At 42.2% G+C, this 14052-nt stretch overlaps 2 protein-coding genes and 1 pseudogene across 4 annotated transcripts in view; 2 read left to right on the top strand and 1 right to left on the bottom strand.

Annotated features, from left to right (window-relative positions):
* The first annotated feature begins 14 nt into the window (after window positions 1–14).
* LOC308160004 (nicotinamide/nicotinic acid mononucleotide adenylyltransferase 1-like) lies at window positions 15–8422 on the top strand. 2 transcript variants are annotated; one of them, XM_080533848.1, is made up of 5 exons: window positions 15–77; window positions 1195–1354; window positions 1621–1804; window positions 6834–6961; window positions 7542–8422. In XM_080533848.1, the coding sequence occupies exons 2-5, from the start codon at window positions 1240–1242 to the stop codon at window positions 7940–7942; spliced, it is 828 nt and encodes a 275-aa protein (XP_080389974.1). In that variant the 5' UTR covers window positions 15–77; window positions 1195–1239; the 3' UTR covers window positions 7943–8422. The 2 variants fall into 2 exon arrangements, with proteins under 2 accessions (XP_080389974.1, XP_080389975.1); XM_080533849.1 differs by lacking the exon at window positions 15–77 and adding an exon at window positions 905–928.
* LOC308159629 (polyadenylate-binding protein 1-like) lies at window positions 2109–3511 on the bottom strand (annotated as a pseudogene). The gene is made up of 3 exons: window positions 2725–3511; window positions 2323–2599; window positions 2109–2203 (listed from the first exon to the last, which is right to left on the bottom strand). The product of its transcript is annotated as a polyadenylate-binding protein 1-like (transcript).
* Window positions 8423–13471: 5049 nt separating the features above from the next.
* ube4b (ubiquitination factor E4B, UFD2 homolog) overlaps window positions 13472–14052 on the top strand; it is a 50180-nt gene continuing 49599 nt past the window's right edge. Inside the window, exon 1 of the mRNA XM_080535041.1 lies at window positions 13472–13687. Coding sequence (XP_080391167.1) covers window positions 13664–13687 — 24 coding nt within the window. The 5' untranslated portion in view covers window positions 13472–13663. The remainder of the gene's footprint in view (window positions 13688–14052) is intronic.

Below are 14052 nucleotides of genomic sequence, written 5' to 3'. Positions count from 1 at the left end.
GCGGATTAGCGAAACAACATTCGGAAGAACATTCTATATAAACAGAAGAACGGAATCCAAACAACACTGGTTGTGCAGTAAGTGTGGACAATTACTCAAGTCACTATTTGAACATATCTGCTAAAAGGCATTTTTCTCAGATTTCGATTGTATTCTTTTTTTTTTTAAATCACTCTAGCTTTGTCTATTCCTATCGCTAGTTAGTGATGATTGAAGGCTAATATTCCGGTATGACCGTAGTTGTAATCGAGCAGCCCTTCAGCCTAACTATTAATTAATATCGCCAAAAGGCTGCTGTGTTTTAATCCAGTTGTGTAATCAATTGCACTTCAGTTTGACACATCAGTTGAGTAGTCATAAATCAACTATGACTGTATATGACTATATAGCCAAATGGATCTCTTGTCGTAGGCTACGTCTACCACCAATATACAGTATAGACTGTGCATAATGTCATGAGGCCTAGCCTATTTGTTTAACAATTGGAGCATGATAATGTTACCAATGTGACCCATAATAGAGTTATCTGCAGCCTATAATATGATGGACTGATGTTTATGAACTCAGGGTATCCGCGGTGTCTTGAAAAGTATTAAAAGTTGATACATAAATTTTGGGGAAATCAAGACCCTTAAGTATTAAAAAGTCTTATCACGATTTTATGAGGTCTTGAATTGTGTAGGTCTTTTTCTGAATTAGACTCTGTCCAAAGAGTTCGAGTCCTAAACACTTTTAGTAAAAGTTTGTGAATTTATTAGTTTGATTAAAAAACAAAGATGAACCGGAAATTGTGTTGTATGATAGTGGTCTAGTCTATTGCAAACTAAAACTGTTAAGTTAAAGGTGTTACTGATGTAAACGGTTACAGCTCCAAGTGGCGGTGAAGTCTGGAAAAATATTGACAAGGTCTTTAAAAAGTCTTAGAAAGGTATTGAAATTAACCTCAAGATTCCTGTATATACCCTGGAACTGCTCTGACTCAAAATAATACACATTCTAATTACCCGATTCGTCCCTGCTGTTAAGAAGCCTCACAAATCAATTAGTTTACTCTTGTGATACACAAAGCCATATATTTATTTCATATACGTTTTCATATGATCTCCTCTGCTCCAGGACACTCCTTTTAATTCTGACACGTTTCTCTAGAACACATTTATCAAAAAAGGTTACATGTATTTTCCTCTCTTTTAGTGCGGATATCATTCTTGGAGGATAGTATTAGCTCCAATGTGATCGATGGAACCTAAAGATTTTACCAAAGTGGTGCTGCTGGCTTGTGGGTCTTTCAACCCCATAACTAATATGCACCTGCGCATGTTTGAACTAGCACGGGATTACCTGGAGGACACAGGTATGAAATCTGTTAATCTTGCAATTTTTGGTTTAATGAGGTTTCAGAAAGTTGTCAAAATGACTGCACAATTTAGTATCATTGTAGAGCCATGCTTATTTCCCTGTCAGTTGACCACTTGTTTCCCCCCAAAGAAATAAAGATGGTGAACACTCAATGATCACCCATTCCATAATCAAGTCTGAAACAGTGATGGATTTGAAAATGACAGTATCCACATTTTCATTTTAATCAAATGTTTTAACTTGTCTTCATCCATTTCCCAGGCCAGTACAGAGTAGTGAAGGGCATCATCTCCCCGGTGGGCGATGGCTACAAGAAGAAGGGTCTGATTGAGGCCTGTCACCGCGTGGAGATGGCCAGACTTGCCACAGACAGCTCTGAATGGATCAGGGTAGGAGACTGGGAGAGCCAGCAGCCTGAGTGGGTGGAGACTGCCAAAGTGGTGCGGTGAGTGCAGTTCCTCCTCTTGTAAGTACAATGTGGTGACCCACACCTTGTGGGTGTGCTGTGGAGAATGTAGCTTTAGAGACTGACACATGTTTGGGTTTTGTTTATTATTAGTCTAACAACATTTTTGTTTTTTCAGTGTGAAACCGAATTAAATGTACTTTCCTGTGCCTGAAGAATGTTATTTTCAACAAACAAATCCAGTCATTGTTTTTCATTGAATTAATCATATGACATCCTAGTATGACTATGATTAATGGGAAAACGAGGAGTATTTTAGTCCAAGTTGTTGTTTTCCCGTCCTTCAAATTAACTTCCACTTGTGGAGAGAGAAAGACAGCGATGCTGAGCTGGGAGGTGCATTGCTGGTCAAGGAGGCCTTGTCTTGGCCTGGTCTATCTGGTCCAACCAGGGCTTTAACTTGTATCATCGAGGTCCAGCTTACCCCTTTCTAGACATAGCTGAGTCAATCAATTTTATTTTGTAATGAAATAATTTATTATTTGGCCATCCTCTACATGTGCTGGTTGGTTGTGTGAGCCTTGCGCTCCGCTCCTCCTTGCTCTGGGCCAGGACCACATACAGGGGCATGGTGGCCACGATGCGGCCGTTCATCTCAGTCACAGCCTTGGTGGCCGCCTCAGGGGAGGAGAAGCACACAAAGCCAAATCCCTTGCTGCGTCCACCCTCCATCATCACCTTTGCACTGGTGATCGTTCCAAAGTGGGAGAACTCTTTGTGCAGCTGCTCATCATCCAAGCGGTCATGCAAGTTCTTCACATACAGGTTGACACCCTGGTAGAGAGAAACCCTGTTTAGTGAGATGTTTTTCATCCCTCAAATACATCAACAATGTTTACCATGACTATCCCCTTATTTTACTTATACAGTATATGTATATTTCTTTCATAAACACACACCTGGTATCTGCAGCCCTGCTTTATCTGCTCAAACTGGCGCTTCAGCACAGTCTGGCGCTCTTCTCTCTTCAGGGCCCGGCCCACGTAGATCCATCTCCCATTTATCTCCTGGCCATTCATCTCATCAATGGCTCTCTTGGCATCCTCATGCCTTTCGAAGTTGACAAATCCAAAACCCATGGATTTACCAGCGCCATCAGTCATGACACGGACGCTCAGGGCTGGTCCAAATCTTTCAAACCTCTCCTTAAGGCGTTGGTCATCCATATCCTCTCCAAAGTTTTTGATGTAAATATTAGTGAACTCTCGAGCCCTGGATCCAAGTTCAGCCTCTCGTTCATCGCAAGATTTGAAGTGTCCAATAAACACTTTTCTGCCACTCAATAACATGCCATTGAGTCTCTTAATAGCTCTCTCAGCGGCCTCCTGGGTATTATACTGCACAAAGCCAAAGCCTTTAGAGCCATTCTCATCAGATGCTACCTTGCCTGAAAGGATGTCCCCAAACTCAGAGAACATGTCGTAGAGGTGCTTGCTGTCAAAAGTCTCCACTAAATTCTTGATGAAGATGTTGCCGACCCCACTTTTCCTCAGAGAAGGGTCACGCTGAGACCACATGATGTCTTCCATTGACGTCATCAAAGTTCATGGTGTCCAGGGCACGCTCTGCGTCAGCTTGCTGGTGAAAGTTGACAAAGGCATACCCAAGAGATCGGCGTGTTATCAAATCCCTGCACACTCTTATAGAGATGATTGGACCAGAAGGGCTGAATTTCTCATGCAGCATTCCGGGAGTACACCCCCCCCCCCCCCCCCCACTCTCCTCTATGTTAATACACCCCCCCCCCCACTCTCCTCTATGTTAATACACCCCCCCCCCACTCTCCTCTATGTTAATAGACGTCTGAGGAGAACAGAGAGAGTCTGAGGAGAACAGAGAGAGTCTGAGGAGAACAGAGAGAGTCTGAGAGAGTCTGAGGAGAACAGAGAGAGTCTGAGAGAGTCTGAGGAGAACAGAGAGAGTCTGAGAGAGTCTGAGGAGAACAGAGAGTCTGAGGAGAACAGAGAGTCTGAGAGAGTCTGAGGAGAACAGAGAGTCTGAGGAGAACAGAGAGTCTGAGAGAGTCTGAGGAGAACAGAGAGTCTGAGGAGAACAGAGAATCTGAGGAGAACAGAGAGTCTAAGGAGAACAGAGAGTCTGAGGAGAACAGAGAGAATCTGAGGAGAACAGAGAGTCTGAGGAGAACAGAGAGAATCTGAGGAGAACAGAGAGAGTCTGAGGAGAACAGAGAGAGTCTGAGGAGAACAGAGAGAGTCTGAGGAGAACAGAGAGAGTCTGAGGAGAACAGAGAGAGTCTGAGGAGAACAGAGAGTCTGAGGAGAACAGAGAGAGTCTGAGGAGAACAGAGAGAGTCTGAGGAGAACAGAGAGAGTCTGAGGAGAACAGAGAGTCTGAGGAGAACAGAGAGTCTGAGGAGAACAGAGAGTCTGAGGAGAACAGAGAGTCTGAGGAGAACAGAGAGTCTGAGGAGAACAGAGAGTCTGAGGAGAACAGAGAATCTGAGGAGAACAGAGAGTCTGAGGAGAACAGAGAATCTGAGGAGAACAGAGAGTCTGAGGAGAACAGAGAATCTGAGGAGAACAGAGAGTCTGAGGAGATCAGAGAGTCTGAGGAGATCAGAGAGTCTGAGGAGAACAGAGAGTCTGAGGAGAACAGAGAATCTGAGGAGAACAGAGAGTCTGAGGAGAACAGAGAATCTGAGGAGAACAGAGAGTCTGAGGAGAACAGAGAGTCTGAGGAGAACAGAGAGTCTGAGGAGAACAGAGAGTCTGAGGAGAACAGAGAGTCTGAGGAGAACAGAGAGTCTGAGGAGAACAGAGAGTCTGAGGAGAACAGAGAGTCTGAGGAGAACAGAGAGTCTGAGGAGAACAGAGAGAGTCTGAGGAGAACAGAGAGTCTGAGGAGAACAGAGAGAGTCTGAGGAGAACAGAGAGAGAGACAACCTGTCTGCTCCTGTGGAGTCCCTGTGGAGATCTCCTACATACAAGGAGGCCATCGATTGAATAGACGCACTAGGATTCATGTCTGCTGACTGTAAGATTGGAAAAAGTTTGGAAAAGTTTGTGAAACAAATAACTGTCTATCTATCTAGCTCTTCACAGAGGACTTGCAGGTAAATGAACAGCATGTGTACTGCAGATGGATTCTATAAGCCCAGCTGCATGTTCTACATTGTTATGTCATCACACTGAGATTCTAAATGACTGGATGTGATGTGTGTAATGTTTTAGAAGAATTCTAACTTCAGTCATTGTTACATCACAGACCATAGCCAGGGTCCATTTAGAGGCCCTTAAGCATGTCTTTCCCAGAGAGAGAGAGTTGACCATATTACACATAGCTGCAACATTTGCAGGAAAAGCACTATGCAAATAAAAAGTTATTATTATTATTATTATTATTATTATTATATTAATCACAAGTCATTTCACAGCAATCGGACTGGTTGAATTATGGCTCAAAACCACCAAGGTCATGTCCTCTGTGTGTCTCAATGGGAGCTACAGTCCTGGTCCATCCATGTTGACAGAGCCTTCTGAAAAATCATTTCATAGAACACTTTGAAAGAAGTTGAAACATTTGAAACAATGTAACTATTTATTGAACTAATAGATATGTCTTTGTTCATTCTCTAAACAACTGTTCAACTTAAGTTGAATTCAGCACTTTGTCAAATGTTTAAATAACTGTGTAGACAGAGAGCTTCAGATGTAAGACTGACAAACAGTCAGATATTGCTTCCAGCTGTTTTACTTTTTCTTTTCAGTAAACCTCATTATGGTTTATGGATACCCAAGTATATCAAAGTTAGCGTTGTTTTGGGGCCCAACATACCATAACTGTCCCATCTCACTGCTGTGTAATACTGATATAACTACATCTCACTGCTGTGTAATACTGATATAACTACATCTCACTGCTGTGTAATACTGGTATAACTACAGTAAACTGTGTAATAGTGATATAACTACAGTAAACGGATGCTTGGTAAAGTCTGTCAGTGCTGCTCCACAAGGGATGTGTTAATCGTCTCCATGATGGAGGCTGAAGCTCCATACTGACAAAGGCTGACAGTTTACATGGTGACAGTGGCTGTAGCTGGTCTGCATGGGGAAGGTGAATGCTGGTCTGCATGGGGAAGGTGAATGCTGGTCGCCATAGTGATGGAGACTATAGTTGGTGTCCATAGTGATGGAGACTATAGTTGGTGTCCATAGTGATTGAGACTATAGTTGGTGTCCATAGTGACTCAGAGGTCTCTGATGATGTTGCCCTTGAGGCAGATGTCGTCTCCTTGGCTGAAGACCTGCAGACGCAGCACAAGAGTACACACAGAACCGGGAACGCGCATACAGCACTGAACAACATTCGTAGAATATAAACTTGTGACTGACAGTCACATACATACACACACACACACACACACACACACACTGAAAGATTATCAGCTCATCAATACGAAGTAGGCCTACATGAGAGTACATGCACAAAACGGGCTAACGTTACTCATTAACTGTTTACACAACAGCGTCAGTCAAATCACAGTGTGACAGTCAGATGGAGCATTAGGTAAACAACCAACAGCAAGGTAATGCATATTATCAGCTGAGAAAAACAACGTTTACCTTTGATGACATCAACATGAGCCCTGTTTACCCGTACCTCCGCCGTTCTGTTCGTGATGATTTTAGATTATTTTTGCACCGCACATATTGCCCTGTAATAAGAGCATGCGACCACAGCTCCCTTGTGTCTCGTATTGTCCAAATGTTCCCTGAATTTTAGCTGCATGTTTTTCCAGCATGTAAATCCGTTGTCTATAAAAATTCGACTCCAATTCTTTTCCCCTGCCAATATTGTGTCGTTGTTAAATCCAAATTTCCCGCTAAATTCAGACCAATTACAAAACTGTTACCATACCGGTACCGGTTTTCGGTACCCAACCCTACTTAACAACCAAAACAACTCTCCTGTGTTCCGTGTTTAGTTCGTTCTGGCCTTGTCTCCCTCTTGTGTCAATTGAATTGTCTTGTCTTTGTGCACTTAGGCATCATTATGGAGAACTGATGACAGCAGAACAGAGCAACGACGAGGTGGATACCGTGAAGTATGCCAAGAAGAGGAGGATTGAGGTCCATGCTTCTGAGGGTTTATCATCATATCCCACAAGGAGAGGTATAAGTCACAAACAATTGATATATGTGGTGATGTAAGGACCCAACGTTGCCCTCGAGAGGCCACTCCTGATCACTCCTGACCATATCCCCTCATGACCACTATGGCAGATGAAATAACCTGATTGTTTCCCACCATATTGCTTGATGAATACCCCTCAGATTGATGAATTTGATAAATGTCAGATGTTGAATACCGGTACTACTGGGACACAGTCAGACACATGTAGTAGTAGGGTGTGGAGGTGTAGAATAACACAGGAAAGGTAAGACAGTGGGAAATCTGCCCTGAGTTTATCTGCACCTTGGGTTTAGTACATTTCCATTTGAACTCAACAGAATCAGTTTTAGTCTAATTCCTTGATTTTAGATATGGCCCATTATTTATTTTTCCATTCCTGAACTCATCTTCAACTTACTACTTCCTGGTTTTACTCAAAAGGAAGTTGAAACTTAACCTGATACGTGTCAGTGAATCCCAAGGCCACTTACTGTATAATACCGGAAATTAACTGAAATTCAATTAACTAATTTGAGCAATGGTGAATCTTCACATTATCATTCTTTCCATTTCCCCTTAGATAGCCCTCAACTGAAGCTGCTGTGTGGTGCTGACGTCCTGGAGTCCTTCGCAGTCCCAAACCTGTGGAAGCAGGAGGATATCACAGAGATTGTGGGGCGCTATGGCGTGGTTTGCATCACTCGCAGCGGCAACGACGTCCACAAGTTCATCCACCAATCAGACACTCTGTGGAAGTACCGCAAGAACATCCACATAGTCCCTGAGTGGGTGACCAACGACATCTCAGCCACACATGTGCGGCGGGCCCTACGGCGCGGCCAGAGCGTCAAATACATCCTGCCGGACCCTGTGGTTGGCTACATCCAGGAGCACAGTCTGTTCAGCACGGAGAGCGAGAAGAAGAATGCTGACGTCATCCTCGCCCCGCTTCAGAGATACACAGGCACCTCCTCTAGTTGAAGTGGCCCAGCCATCAGCCAGTCGTGTTGCCCGGCTGAAATACCTTTAGACTGCACCATGTCAGTAGGAGCTACTGTAGGGAGCACTTTTCTGTTCTGGGTTGGGGATGTGGTTTGTGGCTGCACAGATTTTTCTAGCTTTTTGCAACAATTTAGACTGTGAACAGTGCATTCACCATTGCCTCACTGGTAGAATGGCCTTTTTATGCTGTTTCTCCAGAAAATGGGTGACTTCTCTGCAGTGCCTCTTAGTGAACATAGATATTTGCTGTAAAGAAGACAGCATGTCTAGTAGGATATCACAAGCACTTGTTTGATTTTATTTAATTCTGGGCAGATGTTTAATTAAGAAATGTACTGTAACAATTTGCATGCCTGACTGTCTTACACTATCCATGTGTGTGTTTTTGATATATGTATTTTACGCCTTTGTCAGACAATGGCAAATGTTATCAGTTTACAGATCTAGGGTTCACTGAGCATCCATCGTGTTTTTGAGAACAATAAAATATTGAAAATACAAATTTAAAAAATTGGTCACAAATGGATTGATTTCTCCATATTTCCATTTGAGCAGAGGTACTACACAGACACAGACTATTTTCGTTCTTGCCCTGGAATCTTTGACAGACTCAATCAGACTAGACCTTAATTTCCCTAGAATTCAAATTGACCCAACAACCCATTATATGCTGATGCTTTATGTTGACAATACTTTGACACGGCCCACAAACCCAGTAAAAAAACAACAACTTTGCAATGCCCAATTAAACTATTAAACGCCCCAAAGTGCATAAGCACTGGCTTCAGAGATGGGTGAATTAGGGATACCTAACCTGCTGCTCCCTCTATGCATTCTGTCTGAGGCACTTTCCTCAATGGTCTTTCCCCCCAGAGTGGGCTCCCCCTTGGTATTGTAGAGAGGATCTCTGCTCCTCTCCCATCACATTTTGTCGATGTTAAGTGGATCTAGACATTTTTAATTTGAGTTAATGTATCTGGTGGAATCTCAAATTACACATAGGTAGATCTCCCAGAGTGGTATTATGGTGTTGGGGGACCTCTATAAAGATGGTAACATAACATAACACTTAACAAGCTTTAATAGGCGTATGGGTAACCAAGCCAGCAGTTCTGGAGATACTTACAAATTCGGAGCTGGTTTAAGAGTACTATTGGAGTCCCGATATTCCCTCCTGCATACTTTATTTTTGGCAAGAGGCCACAGAGCCTCTCTCCTCTTATATGCTGCTAAAAGAGACCAATAAGATAACTTCCCCAAAAAACTATGGGAACTACATTAAGCATCTAATTTTCAGAAGCAGAATGGTATTTTATCCTAAAACAGAGAAAGGTGATCGAGCAGGAGGGAATTCTTGTACACCATCAAAACCCTCAGCACCTTCTGGAAATAAACCGACTGGACAACGGGCACTGCAAGGTAGGGGCCATTCTACCACACATGTCCCCCATTTCCTCAGGAGTTAGATAAATCATCCAAAGATTTTTGAGTTTCATAACATTTATGGTGATTGTGTTTAAATGTTATGCTTTGTGTGTTTGTCCTGCAGTCACTGGTGATGTGGGAGGGGAGTAAGATGGTGTGCGAACAGATTGGGGAGAAGAACTGGTTGAGCACACTGGATAGAGGAGGATAAACTGCATCTAAACTGCATCTGTATAGCCTTTAAAGGACAAGAACTGTTTTGAATGTTAACTTAGTCAAGGTATATTCTAGGCTTGTACATTATACTGTACACTTTCCCATTATAGATTATTTACAGTGTAAACAAGAATCACTTTCAATTATCTGCTTTATTTCCTATTCTCCATTCACAAGAGTTACACTGTGAAGACCAGGTCTGCAAGCAAGTTTTCGAAAAAGAACGTGTGATGGAATGTGTGATCTCTTGAAGAGAGAAGTTGTTTTATAAATTAAAAACAATGTGTTCATTTCCACTCTGACCCCCTAAGTATAGGGAAAGGAAGACAGGTTCAAGGGCTTTAAGTTCTTTGACATTGATTGTCTGGGCAATAAGACTTGACTGTTCATTTGATATAGTCTGAGTGATCAACTTTGAGACCTCTTAGGAATGTTGTATACTGTTTGAGCAGTAGGGGGCTCTATTGGATTATTGTTGTCAAAATGTGCACAGCAGTTCTATGGGTCTATCCTTTGGATGAGATGTTAAACCGAGGTCCCGACTGGTGAGTTGTTAAAGACAACCCCTGGCATTTATCACAAGAGTAGGCGTCTTAACTCCAGTGTCCTGGCTAAATTCCCAATCTGGCCCTCATCCTACAGTATCATGGCCACCCAATCATCCCCTTTCAACATTCAGAACATTGACTAATTGCATAAGACAGAGCAGAAAACAATATGCTTTTGCAATTGCTGTGTCTTAATATTGTAGCAGTCTAGCTGAAGTAACAGGAAACTGATGTTTCCTAAATCAGTGCAATGTGGAATTACATTCAATTCAATTCAGGTATTGAGAGAGAACAACTACACATTAATTTTGTATATATTTCACCCTAATTATATCACGCAAACATATTGATAAGTAAGTATGCAGGAGTCCCTTGGTTGTTTGCTTTTCTGCATCAATGGCTATTCTATGTATGGCTAACAATGTGGCTAAGTGCTTAAACACTTTCTTTACAACCATAGCCACTAAATTAGTTAACAATCTACCACCCCACTCAGGGCGTTATGGTGTAGAGCACATCCGTGCGTTCTACAATAAACTGGGTGTACGCAAAGATGATTTTAAACTCTCCATGGTGTCAAACGATGAGGTGTTTAAAAAACTGGGCGCTCTACACTCAGAAAAGGCCACGGGCCATGACAATTTTCCAGCCAGATTTCTAAAAGACTCAGCTGCCTCCATTACCCCAATCATCACCCACATAATAAACCTCTCCATCAAACAGGGACACGTCCCCCTTGACTTTAAAATAGCAAGGGTAACCCCACTGTATAAAAAAGGAAGCAAATTAGACCCAGGCAACTACCGACCTGTTTCTATTCTTAATTCCATCTCGAAACTTATGGAAAAAATAGTTTATGAACAGGTTGATAGGTACCTTACCGAAAAAAATCTGATGTATGAATTTCAATCAGGATTCAGAACATCCCATTCCACTGACACATGCCTTCTCTATTTGAACGACCACATCAACCATGAGGTGGACTCGGGCAAGTACTGCGGCATGGTCATGCTGGACCTCCAGAAGGCCTTCGACACAGTAGATCACCACATATTGTTAGATAAACTGAAAGCAATTGGGTTCGATAGAACATCGGTGAGCTGGATGCAATCCTACTTAGAGGGGAGGGAACAGGTGGTTAGTGTGAACGGAACACTGTCCCCCCCCCTCCCAGTGACCTGCGGCGTTCCATAAGGAAGCATATTGGGACCTTTACTGTTCCTAATATATGTGAATGACATGTCATCAGCATGTGATTGCAATTTGTTCCTGTTCGCGGATGACTCGGCTCTGCTGGTCTCTGACAGGGACATATTGCAGGTGGAAAAAGCGCTAAGCACTGAACTGAGTAGAATCTGCATCTGGCTAGCTGACAATAAACTATCAATACACCTAGGTAAAACTGAAACCATCCTATACGGATCCCCATCTAAACTCAGAAAGGCTGTAAATTTCAAAATAAAAGTGGGTAACATTAATATCACAAGAAAAGAGGATATTACATACCTGGGCTCCATCTTAGAGGCAAATCTTTCCGGAGATAAAATGGCAGCAAAAGTAATCAAAAAAGTGAACCATAGAACTAGATTCTTGTACAGGATATCCTCACTTGTCAGTAAAAACACACTGAGGACCCTATCAGGAGCTCTCATTCAATGTCACTTCGACTATGCCGTAACATCATGGTACTATAGAACCACAAAGGCCCAAAAAACAAGACTCCAGACAGCCCAAAATAAACTGGTTAGGCTTTTGCTAGGCCTCAACCCTAGGACACATCTAACCGCTGCTCATTTTTTGAGCCTTGATTGGCTACGAGTAGTTGACAGAGTGCAGCAGCTTGCACTGGGCCTGGTCTTCAAGATACGCTACACCACAAAGACACCCAAGTACCTGTCAACATACTTCCAAAAAGTGAACAACGTCCACACATACAATACCAGAGGAAGCTCCACGAACCACGTTCAACCGCGTTGCACCACAAACAAGGGGTTAAACTCGTTTGCAAACTATGCAGTAAAAATGTGGAACGCCCTTCCTATAATCTTAAAGGAGTGCAAAACACTGCCCACCTTCAAAACCACTCTCAAAAAACATTTACAGGAGGCTGCAATCCGTAACTGGACCCTCTAAATCAAAAATCAGATTAAAAGACCCGAACTACCCACTGTACATACTGTGTTTTGTCCCCCGCCCCCACCTGTGGTGTATGTCCCCACCTGTCCTACCCGCTGTACATACCTAATGTTTTGTTGTATTGTTCTTCCCATGATGGATGTATGTTTATCTTGTAGATAGTACTAGTTATTTGTCTGTATTATCTTGTAGATAGTACTAGTTTTTTTTTGTCTGTCTTACATGTAACGATGAATTGAGAATCAAGGACCCCAATTGAAATAAGCCAGTGGCTTTCTTGGGTTTTTATCCTGTTAGTTGACCTTGTATGTAATATGTACTTTCATGTACCTACTTCTGCAAATCTTCTAATAAAGTTTTCAATCAATCAATCAAATGTTTCATGTTTTTCGATGACATTTGCATGTCCAACTTGTGGATATTAGCTGTAAGGTTAGGCTGTATTTGGAATATTTTCATCCATATTATGTAAAGTAAAAGCTATGGAAAGTGTAATGTGATCACCTCTTTTTATTTTGTATCTCTTCTATTTGCATTCATACATTAGAATTGTTGTGCCAATACCTCTCCGTAATGTGTTTTTCGGTATGACCTCATGTAATTAGTTGTGCTTGGTTTAAATGTTGTGAGATTGTTTGTGACCCCTCACAAGAAAGCTAGGCCACTGATAGCTGACATGGCATTATAAATAACAAAGAGGGACCACAAAAAAGCAACATACTCTAGATCTATGAGCTTGTTCAGGTGATGGGCACATTCTAGTTTTGGAACATCCACATTTTGTCCTTGCTGTTCTGTCATGATGACCCCATGACCAATGTTCCTCCTATGTTTGGAAACCCATAACTGTCTCTCCAGGCTTTCAGACTTGCTGAATGGCATGCACTGTTAATCCCAAAACAGGTGATGAACAATATTATTGGCAAAATATGTATCTATCATAATTCAATGTGTGACTGTCGATCGATTTTTATCAGTGTTGTTTTTGGTCATTGATGTTTCACACAAGACATAATTCAGTATTAACAATATTTGGACCATAGGCAGTTTGACACATGCCCCCCCCCCCCTCCATGTGTCAATTCCTCAGTCACGTGACACACCATCCAAAATGGCCTCCTTCGTGTTTTGATGAATACTACTTTTGTGTTTTGTTTCATTCTTCGTAGAATTCAAATAGATTTACACACACCTGGGAGCAAACCTACACCTCCTCTTTGTTTTGTGTTTTAGATTTTAACTTTAAGACAATCAAAACATACACATTATTTGTTTCACTTGTTAGACTATGCACATTTGGTTATATTAAAGAGATTGCTAGCTAGCTGGCTGGCTGGCACAATTCTTTAGCTAGCAAGAAAAGAAAGGAAAAAAGATGGAAGAGTTGAGTGCCGACGAGGTAAGAACACCGCAGCTGGTGAAGTTAAAAGCTGTGATCAGTTGTTGATATTTGTCAACTAAGGTGATGGCGCTTGGGTCGTGTGTTTGAGTGTAAAATCCATCTTTGTCGTGGTAATCTGAGGTTGCATGACTAGCTAGCACAGCTAACAGTTAGTTAGCAGAGTCAGACCATCTAGTACGCAGCTAGCTGGGATACACAATCCATTAGAGACACACACACACAGACAGTTCTTAGTGACACTGTACGTTTCGAAAAGAATAATAATAATTATAGACATGTAGTTATGTCTTTCGAGTGATCATGTTATAGTGGTGCTTTACTAATAGTCCAAATCATCTAGCTAGCTATGTTACTAGCCTGTT

The sequence above is a fragment of the Nansenia antarctica genome (genome assembly GCF_963989245.1).
Source record: "Nansenia antarctica genome assembly, chromosome: 6".
Taxonomy (NCBI): Eukaryota; Metazoa; Chordata; class Actinopteri; order Argentiniformes; family Microstomatidae; genus Nansenia; species Nansenia antarctica.
This window is presented reverse-complemented; position numbering and strand designations above follow the sequence as displayed.

Bases quoted from the DNA above. Each gene is read 5' to 3' on its own strand.
- LOC308160004 (XM_080533848.1), top strand. From the start codon at position 1,240: ATGGAACCTAAAGATTTTACCAAAGTGGTGCTGCTGGCTTGTGGGTCT. The intron at 1,805-6,833 runs GTGAGTGCAGTT...TTGTGCACTTAG, and splicing joins GAGACTGCCAAAGTGGTGCG to GCATCATTATGGAGAACTGA. The intron at 6,962-7,541 runs GTATAAGTCACA...ATTTCCCCTTAG, and splicing joins ATCATATCCCACAAGGAGAG to ATAGCCCTCAACTGAAGCTG.